At 40.5% G+C, this 12958-nt stretch overlaps 1 protein-coding gene across 3 annotated transcripts in view; it reads left to right on the top strand.

The window, feature by feature from the left end:
• GRM8 (glutamate metabotropic receptor 8) overlaps positions 1–12958 on the top strand; it is a 525047-nt gene that overhangs the window by 88323 nt on the left and 423766 nt on the right. For all 3 annotated transcript variants that reach the window (XM_045001072.1, XM_045001074.1, XM_045001073.1), the window contains exon 4: positions 8728–8944. In XM_045001072.1, the coding sequence (XP_044857007.1) occupies positions 8728–8944 (217 nt within the window). The remainder of the gene's footprint in view (positions 1–8727; positions 8945–12958) is intronic.

Genomic DNA, 12958 nt, shown 5'->3' on the forward strand with positions numbered 1-12958 from the left:
TCTGGGTCCCGACCCCTCCTTCTAAATGGAGAAGTACCAGGTTTAAGATGGATTTCATTATCAGGTGACATGGTCACTGTAAGACCCCTAATCTCCATTCCCCATGGGCTGGCCCACAAGTACACAGGGAGACTTTCAAGTAACTAAGGCCATTTACAACTGATTGTTTCTGGAGCACCCTTAATGGTCTCCACTTAATATGTTTACATCAGTGATACAAGCTTATATCTTATTCTCCTAACTCCAGACATAGAAATAATACATGCAAGCAAATAGATAAACACACACAGTAGATTATAAGCTTTGTAATGATACCCTTACAAGAGACCTTCTGCATAAAATATATTCCAATTACATCATATTCACATTCATAAGCATGTTTTCATAAAGCATATGGAGTTCAACATCACAACATGTATGTTTCAGGATTGGTTGATTTGTTGCTGTATCTTACATAGGATTCAAGGTTCTGGTATCAAATTATATTCCTTTGTGGTATCCCTTGTGTATAATTACAAATAATGACTTCTGATAAGTCCCTGACTTTCTTCAACCCATTAGAAAAAAACTACTTTCCAAATTTTTAACACTTCATATTGTACAAGATAACCACCTTGATTATATCCTACTATACCATGTTGGCACAGCAGATGATGAAAACTAACATGTTTTGTCGTAATGTCACTTATTAAACTTTACTAAAAGGTACTTTCTAGCTAATGGATAAAACTCAGGTGGTGCTAAGTATCTTAATTTCTGCTACCCACAGCCTGCAAAACAATTACCCATATTAAATTCAATAAGTTTATCTTCATTTTATTAAGAGCCTGATCCTACAGACCATTATCTATTTGCGTAAACCTACTGATGTGAGTAAGGATGTGGATGATTGGCCTTATGTGTGTAAGGCCTTTTGGGCAGGGACTATGTTTTCCCTTTTATAGAAATAATAATACTGTTACTAGCAAACAACCATTAAGAGTCTTAATTCTGCTCTGTGCTCATGAAAACAACAGTGTTGCATCTAAAAGCTGACCTCTGCTCAGGTTCACGGACACATGGGGTTAGCCATTAGTCAAGACAGCTGGAGGGAAGCCAGGGAAGAGAATAGATAATGAAAAGAAATGTAGTAATGATGTACGCTTCCTACCTCAAAAACATATAAGATGTGACAGAGCATGATGTACATCTTCATGATGCCTGCACAAGTGATGCCAACAACATCTATACACATGCACACAAATGCTCTGCCTCACCATACTACCCATGAGCCTTTGATGAATTTTTTGTTGTCACTTATGTCCTGAAACGCATGGGACTAACAGAGCTGTAAGGTGCTATTCAACATAATGAGGGTGCAAAAACTGGACCATAGAGGAGATGATAAAGGAGGAAGGCAACAGAACAATAAGAAGAGTCTAATGCATAATTAATGGCACTGATAGCAAGTATGGTACATGAGTGAGGAAAGAGGAATCAGGTCCTTACATGGAAACTCTTCAGGGCAGGAACCTCATTGCCTTCTGTGTACTGTAAGGTACCTAGCACATATTTAAAACTGTTCTACCACCATGTGGGTGTCCATGTGCAAACTGACAAATTTTATTGGAGTTTCAAAATAAACTGTTATGAATCATATCCTCATTTTTTAGGAAAAAATGGTTTTTGTTCTACTGATAAAGAGCAAAGGTTTCATTGCCTGACATTCTGTGTTAGCATAAATGTTATCTTTATACAGCAACACTTACGTACATAGAAATCTTCCAGAGGACCTGAAAGTAGCTGACCATTAACTACCGATGTGCAAGATATTACTGTTCACAGGAAACAGGGCAGTGTGTATTGTTAACTAACGGGAATCAGAGTGATTTACAACCAGCTGATGGCAGCCTATAGATTATACTTTTGTACTTCACTTTTCAAATACTTGTAAGTTCTACTAAATTTTCTTTTTTCTAACCAAAATGGATTTTAAATTGCAGACAGTTAGATGCGGGGCATAACTTTTTTTGCTTTAGCTAATATTGGTAAAATATTTTTCATAGTAAATGTATAATGACTTCTTGAACCAGATGCATTATTGGACACCCAAATTACTTCTGTGGTTGATGGGTGTCCTGCCAACTATGTCACACACCTCAACTTAGATGAACAGCTAATATCTGTACTTCTAAAATGTACGTATAAATGCTCTACCAACAGGGAATCCATCGCTAAAAAATTATTGGGACAAACTACCTGCTCCCACTGTAAAGCCCATAGAAGGAGGCCTGAAGTGTAGACGTATCGCTTCATGGGAGGAGGGTTTTGTTGTCCCTGGAGTTGGCAGGGGCCATACTTCTCAACATTACAGATCATAGATGTCTATGGAGCTTGACACGCCAGGCATCCTAAAGGGAAGGCTCTGTGTTGATGCTCTGGTCACGCTTTTCTGGTGGTACTACCACTGGGTGTTTCTCTGATCTACCTCAACCCCATACCTGTGGGTTTGTGGAGCCCCAAGAGAGTGGTCTTATCTTGGGCAGGATAAATTACTTCTGACAAGGGTCTCATGTGAGCAAAGAGACTCTTCAGCCCCTTTCAGAAAGATTTTAAAAGCCATCGTCAAGTCAAATTTGGCTCCTATCTAGGTTTCAGACACACTGGCATCTACAACCGCTAAAGAGCATTGAAGTGTGTGTTCTCCTTTCAGCACTGAGAAAGTCAAGGGGAAGAGCCCTGAAAGCTGTGCCCACAGTGGGCACAGGAACTGCTTTTGTTTTTGATGTTTTGCTTAAGTTTTGTATCTGGAGAATAAAACTGTGCCTGGAAAGAGACGTGGCCTGCGAAGGTTGGGGGATCCAACCTGAATGAGGGGTTAGCCTGAAGCCAGACTGGGTGGCAGCATGTCTATAATCAATTTTTCTTTAATTTCTGTGGAAACCAATTTAAAAACCAAACCAAACCCCCACTCTTTCAAGGTCTACAATTCAAGCAATGGAGCACTGATAATGTTATATTGCGTGAGAAACAAAAGCTGACTACACAACAGTGAAACTGGTGAGACTATTTTCCTGGCTGAGTGAAAGGCCCAAACACAACACGAAAAGTAAATCAGACCATTACAGTTATCTCAGCTTTTAAAAATCGGAAGTGTCATGAGTAACACAGGTAAGGTCTTTTAAAATACAATTTTTAACCTGACACGAGATCTTTAATGGCAGAAGTGAAACAATCACAAAGCAGGTATCAATGGCTCTCAGTAAGTGAGTACAGATGGTTTAAAAACTGTGTAGGCATTGGTTTTTCATTTTTGTTTTTTTCATTCAGCCCTTCTGAGGGTTTTTAGTCTCCTTTTTAAGGAAAGGATCTCAGGAATGTTTATTTTGTAGCCTGTGAAAGCTTTAATCACCCTCTTAAAACTGAAGATCCAGAAACTTCTTGTGCCATGCTTTGGAATCTTTGCTTTACTCCAGAGTGATCCCCCTCAGGAAGAGGGAATGTGTTTGTCGGGAAGAAGGAATCTTTGGAATCCAGGAGAGTTTGGAGGGAAAACCTAGATTATTGCCTTGCTCCAGGGCCAGAGATTGCATTACTAAAGTGTGGGATGGTGTGATGGGGTATACAAACTTCCCACTAGACAACAAGGTGTTAAGGAACTTCTATGGGCTCAGCCAGCCCCGCCCTGGCCCACCACACCTGCAAGGCATGCACAGGCTGAGCCCTTCACAACGGGTGGACAAAGTGGGCGTCCTTCCCACCCTGGATTGGGGGGAGGACTGACTGAACCAGACAGTCAAGTACCATCGACCGAGAGACATGGGCTGGTAGGTCAGACAACATAGACCTAGATCATCTCCTCAAGTCAGTGATTCAGAACTAAGGCTACGTTTTAGTCATGGGTATTTTTAGTAGAAGTCACGGACAGGTCACGGGCAGAAAACAAAGATTCGTGGCCTGTGACTTGTCCATGACTTTTACTACATACTCCTGACTAAAACTTTTTTTTGGGGGGGGCCTTCCCGGGGGTGCCATGGGTGCTGGGGGAGGGGTGGCAACACATGGCCTGGGACCCCACTGGTGCTGGGGTGGGAGGTTGGCAGGGCTGGCAGACTCCCTACCTGGCTCCGTGATTCCCCTCCCCCGCCAGCAGCAGCAGAGCTTGGGTGTGAGAGGGGGCAGTGGATTGGGGCACTAGGATGGGGTGAGGCAGATTCTGGGCAGCGCTTACCTGGGGGGCTCCCTGGAAACGGTGACATCCCCTCGCTTAGCTCCCAGGGGGAAGTGTGGCCAGGCAGCTCTGCGTGCTGCTTCCTCCCTGAGCGCTGGCTTCGCTGCTTCCATTGGCCAGGAACTGCGGCCAATGGGAGCTGTGGAGGTGGTGCCTGCAGGGGAGGCAGCATGCAGAGCTGCCTGGCCACGCCTCCAGGCTCTTAAAGCATGCCCATATCCAGCCACGAAAAAGCAAGTCTGAAGGTTTTTGGGGCTCACGGGCTGCTACTGCTGATTTGTTCCTGGGTTTTTAACAATAGCAGCCCCTCTCACAGACCTAATTAAGGACAGGAGCCCCAAGAAGGTGCACTGGTCAAGGCCTGCGAAAAGGCCTTTCAGACGTTGAAAGACCTCTTATGTAAAGAATCTGTCCTGTTCAGTTCTGACTCCTCAAGGGATCATTTTATAAGCTGATGCCTCAGAAGTGGTGAGCCGACCCCTTCACAGATGGCTTAGGATTGCCTTCTTTCCCTGCTACCATGGTATAGCAGTGAGTGAGATGACCCCAGGGTGAAAGTAACTTACAGGACTGCCACCGCAGAGCTCCGGACCCTTTAAATCCCCACCGCAGCTCTGGCTACTGGAGCCGCGGACAGGATTCAAAGGGCTCTGTGCCCTTTAAATCCAGCCCCAGCCTGGCCACTGGAGCCGCAGGTGGGATTTAAAGGGCTCTGGGTTGACCGCAGCTGTGGCAGCCCAGAGTCCAGCTGTGGCAGCCCAGAGCCCTTTAAATCCGGCCCCGGCTCGGCCGCCTGAGCCACGGGTGGGATTTAAGGGGCTCTGGGCTGCCCGCTGTGGCGGGGAGCCCAGAGCCCTTTAAATCCCCGCTGTGGAAGCCGGTGTGGTCGGGCACGGCCTACCGGCTCTTGCCGGTACACCGTACCAGACCGTACTGGCTTACTTTCACCTCTGGATGACCCCATTGCAGCTGCACAGGGAGACTGGTTTACTACTGTCTGATTGGGAAGAATGTCCCCTACTGAATCACCAGTAAAACTTACTGCATCTCCAAAATGTTGATTTGAGATCTCTGATCAAAGTAGTAAAACAACACGCAACCCTGCTTACCTTATTTGATCACAGCATGAGATGGTATTAGCGCAGATCAAACACTTGAGTCCTGATTATCCATACCATGGAAGCTTTTATTCAGTGAAGGGAGACTAAGATGATGATCTGATGGATGGCAATTTGCAGATGTGACTAATAGCTGGAGGACAGTGACCTCGGCTCTCATCCAGCAAGTGTTCAATATCTAGGCCCTAAGGATCTATTTCACTTCAGTGCGGCTTTTGTGCTCTCAAAGCTTTTCTGTACAGAAGAGGTGGTGATAATTTTGAAAAGACAAGGCTTTTAATGATTAATGATAGACATAAAACATGAGAAATCACCAATATGAAAATGTTTGACTGTGCAAACTTCTTTCTAAGCATTTATACTCCTTAGCAAAATTGTTTTGTTTATTAGTAGCTGGCAAAATACCAGTTGAAATTGAACTGTTGCCAACAATGTTAGCTGTAATAACTATTTTTTTAAAGTGTCATTGCTGATATACTGGGGATGGAAGTCAGTTGCATCAGTGACTATTACAGCTATGTCATTGTAACTTCTCATCAACAACTTTCAAGATTCTTGGCTGCCTGTTTATAGGATCATTCTATCTCAACTCACTTCCCTATATCTGGTAAACTGCTCCCAAGTCATCTGTCTTTGTCTGAAAGGATATAGAGAGATTTCATATGAAACCTTTGGCTAATGTTTTAAATTGACAAATCTAGTGGGCAAGAACCCATTGAATATTTGTCCAACTCTTGAATGGAACAGGTGCAGAAGGGAAGGACTTTTAGAAGCAACGTGCCCACTGGACACTTGCATTGGAGAAGTATAGAAGGGTCATGCAGTTTTCTCTACTATTCTTCTCTGTCTTGGGCCTCCCTTAGGTTAGTCTGGACCCTATGTTGGGAACACCAGAATAAACCCATTAGTAACATTCCCTATTCAGTGGTCCCTGGATCAGAAAGTGTTGAATCTTCCTTCTGTGGAGGACTCTAGGCATGGATCACCACTTGCCTGAAAATAAATAAAAGGTGCTAGTCTTATGCGTCTGGCACTAAGAGGCTTCTTTTTTCACGTGTCTCCTTCATCTAATGGGATAAGACCTTTTACTGGTATCTCTGATAGCTGCCTGAGGCATTGATGTTGTCCTGCCCATGCTGATGTGAGGGTGTCTGGTATTTCCAGGAGGAGTAGGTCAGCATATTGCAGGATCAAGACCTAAGACTATACATACTAAAACCTATGGGTCTTTCAAAATGGTACACTATAGCTTTAAGTGACAAAGTACTAAGGAATGAACATAGAAATATATATAGTTAAATAACTTTAAGGCTGTGGCATAAACCAGCCCAAGCTAACAAATTCAAAGGCTCCCCCATGTGTCTCTCCTCCTACTGCCCCACAATTATCAGGACTGCATGTTATATGAATACAATGGGGATATTGTTATATGTATTTGTGTTTAATTTTAAAAGATAATAAAGGATAAATATAAGAAAAAATCCCCACAGGGGATTTTTACCCCAGTTACCAGTAGGATCTATAGTGTAGATAGAGACCATATTTAGGGAGTTTTGAAAATACATATTACTGAATTGACAGACCATAACAGCTCCTTTCCATAGGAAGCATTGTGCTCTGTCATGTAAAAATGTTCCTAGGGATATGTAAAATATGGTTTATTAAATCTACAGTCTGTAACCAGAGTTGTTCCAGTTAAAGTATAGATTCCTAGTTCATGGTTTATTGATCCAGTGCATTCTAACAACTTGCCTGCATGCCAAACATGCTTTTGAATTTTGTTGAAAAAAGAGTTAGTGTGTCTCTTTAGCTACTTTTTTCCCCTCTTGTAACCAATGATAAGGCTGTATTTCCTCTCTCCCCTCCCCACCATGAATAAATGTAACTTTTCACAGAGCAAAATGGCAAATATTAAGGGGAACATTAAATGTTATAACAAACATGTTTACAAGCCAGTATCTACCTATTGCTTTTTAAAGTGCTGGAAATGTTTCAGAACATCCCATGAAGGAATTTATATTTCCTGTCAGTTGATGAAGCTTTTCATTGTTGATAGTAGCATTTTCTTTGAGAGATCACCTGTATTTTACATTTTTGAGATTATTTTGTCCTTCTGACCATTTTCTAAATGGCTTTGTCACCCTCAGCCAGTTGAAACTAGTAACCTGCCTTTTAGACTAGACCTTAATAGTGGCAGAGGGAAGGGACAGCTAATTTAAGTAAGAAGCGATTTAGTAACTTGCTCAAAGTCACAAAGTCTCTGACAGAGCTGGGATAAGAAACCAGATTTCCTAAATACCATTCCTTTTGCCTTAATCACAAAATCATCCTTCCTTCTTGTGCTAATGACACAATATTTCATTGGACCTCAGACAATAATTTTGGGGTAATTAGCTGGTATTCCACATTCCCACTCAAAGTATTTTCTGATAACTTTCATGACTAGTTGGTGAATATTTCAAGTGTATCCCATCACCACTGTTTTCAAATCATACTCATTATAAAACATCAAAAACATTCTTTGGTGAAAAAAATTATAATTTAAATATTTTTGCAAAAGAATTGACAATAAACATTACCTCTAGACAATAACTTTTTAACCTCCCCAAACTTTACTTATTTCAGAAAGCAAAGTTATGACTGAACCCTATCAGATTACCTATTTTGAGGCTTTTCTAGATGCATAAATGCAATGTAGATGTTTCTTTAAATATTTTAACTAGTCCTCAGAAATAGCATAACCATATTTCTTTGCAGTTATTTAAAATCTCTTCTGCTCTCTGCATGCAAAATAATTGTGATGACAAGCTGTATAAAAATCACTAAGGCCCTAATTTTTCCTATATAGGTATATAGCTAATATCTGTTTTTAAAAAGATCTTCCTGCATAACCCAATTACTTAGACTTTGTATTCTTGTGTGATGCTATGAATGATGCCATGTTAAATCATGAAAAATCAAAACAAAACATGAAAGAGACAAACCTTATGAAATAGGGAAAAAAATCTTAAATGTCTTCCAACTATAAAAAGTAACATTTAAACATTAAGCTCTTCAGAGATGTGACCTTTTTTCTTGCTTTGTCAGTTGTACAAGTTCTCTTTCTTCCTTCACTTTTGCATCAGTTCTTAATATGGCTGGAATGGGGTAAAATGTTGTTCTGGTATGTCACCAGGAGTCATGACTCATGACATATGGAGAATAGCAGAATTCATTATTCACTGGGGGAAAAAATTATGCAATGAAACTTAACTGACATTTTACAATATCTGAAATGGTTTCTGATTAGTTGCTTTAATTATGACAAGCTATTCAGTTCTGTGCTGCTCCTGTGCATAATCTGTTTTAAACTGAAAATTATTTTAGATTGGCTTGAATTACTTGTCATTTTGTTTGCAGATACCTCAAATCAGCTATGCATCTACAGCTCCAGAATTAAGTGATAACACCAGGTATGACTTTTTCTCTCGAGTGGTTCCACCTGACTCATATCAAGCCCAAGCCATGGTTGATATTGTGACAGCACTTGGATGGAACTATGTGTCAACACTGGCTTCAGAGGGAAACTATGGAGAGAGTGGTGTAGAAGCATTTACTCAGATCTCGAGGGAAATTGGTAAGTGTACATTTATCAGATTTTGTATTTATAGCTGACAGGTTACTAAAGTCTGAGCATCACTAAACACTGTCTGGTCTATGTGGGATAATTAGAGCTCCTACAGATACATGACCTAGACTGTATTCTTGAGAGAAGTGGAGAATATTATGAATGATTTTGCTGTTCATGGGTTTGTCAAGGTGACACTTTGGTGCTTATTTAGGAAGGAGAGCTCCTGACAAAGGCAAGAAATTAAAAAAGATCACCCACTTTGGAAAGGGGAAGCTCTTTGACAAATTAGAGACTCTACAGGTTTGATAAATGGGATATAATATGGTCATTTAGATTGAAACTGATGTTAGCAAATTGTCATCCTTTTAAAAAAATGGCAGTTGGACTGTAGCCAGAGAGGTTATGATTGAGTTGTTTTTAGAAAATCCTAATCTTTGTGACCCCAAAGTCCTGGCAAATCTTTCTCACTGTTGTTCATGGAGTTTTTAATCTTGTTGCTCTAAAAATTCTATAAAGTACAAAGACATACCCTGGTTGTTTTTATTTCAGCATGAAATGTGTTATATAAACATTGGCATATGATGAGGAGTATTTTTAAGGTCTGTTTAATCTTTCCTCAGTGCAGTAGTTATTTCTGGCCTGCAAAACTGGCTGTTTTTCAGGAGCAATGGATTTTAGACTCCAAGGAGGGGAGCAATAGGTGGTATGAAGGCGAGAGAAGTAGAGGTCTGGTATTGATATTTCACCAACTAAACCAATGTTAACAAACACAAATAACACCTCTACTGTACAAAAACCTCAAACAGCTTTGCTATTCTTCCCCATATAGCATGGATTAATTTATTGGGCTTGCAGCATGCCTTGAAGCTCAACAGACTCTGACTTTGTCAGGACAAATTGTGGGGGGAGGAGAGAAGAGTATGCTAGAGCAGGAGCTCCAATCTGTCCCCAGCTTCCACTTACAGATCTAGAGACCATCAGCTTGAACTTCCAAGCTGTCTAGATAAGGCACAAGGGGAGAGGCATCTCCTAGCTACCCAGGGCTCAAACCATAGAGGGCCTTGTGAATCAACAACCTGAAATGTGCTGGATCCCATGCACTCTATACAGAATATAATGATCCATGTGAGAACCATCACTAAGTAACGACACCACTTTCATTCAGTACACTCTGGTTTCCAAGTGGTCTTCATATGTCAATCCAAGTAAAGTACCTTCCAATTGTTTGATCAAGAGGGGACCAAGGCATGGTTGACTTTGGTGAGGTCTGCTTTCAAAAGACAATACTGAAATTTTCACACTAAGCACTAACAGTAGAACATTCTTTGCCAGTGATGCAATGTGGACTTCCACTAGCACCTGAAAATGCAGCAGGATCCCCACAAGAGAGAGCCCTTGCAGCTCATAATCACTTAATACTTCCTATTGGAAAGAACAGTACAGAGTGACTCAAGCAGTACTGTGTATCTGCCAGGGGCCACAGGTGCATTAACAGCATCTCTCTCTGTCAATGATATCAAAGGGAGCTGTTAGATCTAAGTGGAACAGTATGGGTGTTTGACCGACATCACGTGTGTGTATTAGATAGAATTGCAGTCTCCCTGCCATGTACTAGTATAAAACTAGTTTGAAAGGAAATGCATTGACTCTCGGGATCGACAGAATAACTTTCTCAGTCTTCCTTTACATGACTTTACATTTGTCCACCCCAAGTATAGCTCTGACACTGCAGAGGCCAACAAATCATTCCTAGTCCAGGTTATCTTGTTTGCACAGTATACAGAAATATCTTGCTGATAAACATTTGTCTCTGTAACCAAGTGAAGATTCATCAGGCTGTTTACTACTTAGTACTGTTCTGCTGATCAAGACTCCATGGATGCTATGATGGAGAAGAATCATTCTTGGTTTCCAACATAGCCACAGCACAAGAGTTCAAAAATTCTTTGTCAAAATCTATTCAATTTGGAATAGAAATACTGCCTAGAGCTAGTCAAAAAATGTCCCATGGAACATTTTTCTGCCAGAAAATGCTGATTGGACAAAAGCTAAACATTTCATGGAAATGTACTGATTTTTGTCCAAATTTTCAATGGGAAATCATGGAAATGTTTTGTTTTGATAAGCTTGACACATTTTGTTATGTTATAATTTATAAAATTCAAAACAATAAAGTTGAAACATTTTGTTTTGACTTTATCAACCTGAAATATTTGGATAAGGTCAGTGAAATCTATCAAATATTTCATATTATGACTAATTACGTGATTTTAAAACTTTTAAATATTGGAATTCCCACAGGATATAATTACCCCCACCCCAACACCTCTACATCTGCCACTGACATTGGCTTTTCTCCGCAGGCATAGAACCATTTTTGTTTAAAAATGAAAACATAACGGCTCACATAATCACTGGGCTCCAGGACCTATAAGAAAGCTACTAAATATGAGACTCTCCAGATAATAGCAAAGGATGGCAACACTATAATAATAATAATAATCCTTGTATGGTGACACTCAGAGGCCCTAATCAGAACTGGGAGCCTGCAATAGGGTGGGCTGCAACTTTAAGGGCAGGAGACATTTGGCCAGCCAGCACTAAATTAAATTAGCCCAGCCCCACTCCACCTGTGCAGGATGTGGGACTTCAAAGAAAGAGAGCCCATCAGCTGAGGGCTGTATACAAGTGGATAAAGGATTTCTTAAGTAAAAGAACTATGCAGTCAGAGTAGGGAAATCCGACTCTAGCATATACACATTCACAAATGACACTCCTCTGCAGAGTGCCATCAGCCCTACTTTATTCAGTGTAATGATAAATGATTTCCCAAAAAGGATGAGTGCAGAAGTAGGCTTTTCCTTGTTTGCAGATGACTGTGCCGAAGGGACTATAAACAGAAACCAGGAAATAACTGAAAAGTGAATTAATTAAGCACTTAGGAAAAGTGCAGAATGGGGAAACAGAAGGGTATTTACATTTGCAATAAGCAAAACTAAAGGAATGATATTCAGTAAAAGGAAAATTAAAAAAGATTGGAAACTGTGTCTCTATGGACAGCAAATAGGTATAGTTAAAAACTACAACTTCCTGTGTGTGACATTTGATAATGAACTAACATGGAAGGATCACACTGAAAATATTGTAAATAAATGTAATAGTAAACTCGGTCTACTTAACAATGTTTCTGGAATCACCGGGGGCGGGGGGTTGGGGTACTGATAAGACAGCAGCGGTAATGCTTTATAGAGCATCAATAAGACCAAACATTGAGTATGGATGCTACATGTTTAGTTCAGGATCAAAAATTAACCTGAGGAAGCTAGACTCAATCCAAGCCAGGCATTGCCTCATCACAACATTTGTGTGTATAACATTTGTGTGTATAATGCAGACAGGAGTTGGTGAAATGCCTGTTGTGTTAAGAATGAAGTTACCCAAAAGGTCACAGGGAAGATGGAAACACTAGACAAATATATGAAGAATACTGGGAATTCAGTGGACAACATGGGGTGAGGGACCCCAAAATACTTCATGTGAATAGGATTAAAGTATAGACAAAGGAACTAAGAGAAAGGAAAGAGTTAAAAGTAATTAGCAAATAATGCATTTTCCATGGCTATCTGGATGTAAAGTCATACCCTGATATAAATGTGGAACTATATAATGAAATTAAAAGGAGAGCTAAATGTATTAAAATGTAGCAAATCTCTCTCTCTCTCTATAATGATACATGGGGCAAACATTGCTAAATATTTATAGATGGGTCTAAAGAGGGGGACAAAAAGGAGAGTGGGGCCAGCATTCTCTGTCCTAACACTTGAAATAAAGGAATCCATAAGACTATCAAATTTTGTAACCACTAGGATGGCCAAACTAGCAAGAATAATGTTGGCATTATACTGGATTCTAGATGTGTGACCTACCTCAGTTGTCATCTTGTCAGATTCACTATCAGGACTACTGGCTATGAAAAATGGGATTCAGATAGTAGAAATGATATTACTAACAGAATTGGCA

The sequence above is a fragment of the Mauremys mutica genome, chromosome 1, assembly GCF_020497125.1.
Source record: "Mauremys mutica isolate MM-2020 ecotype Southern chromosome 1, ASM2049712v1, whole genome shotgun sequence".
In the NCBI taxonomy this organism is placed as follows: Eukaryota; Metazoa; Chordata; order Testudines; family Geoemydidae; genus Mauremys; species Mauremys mutica.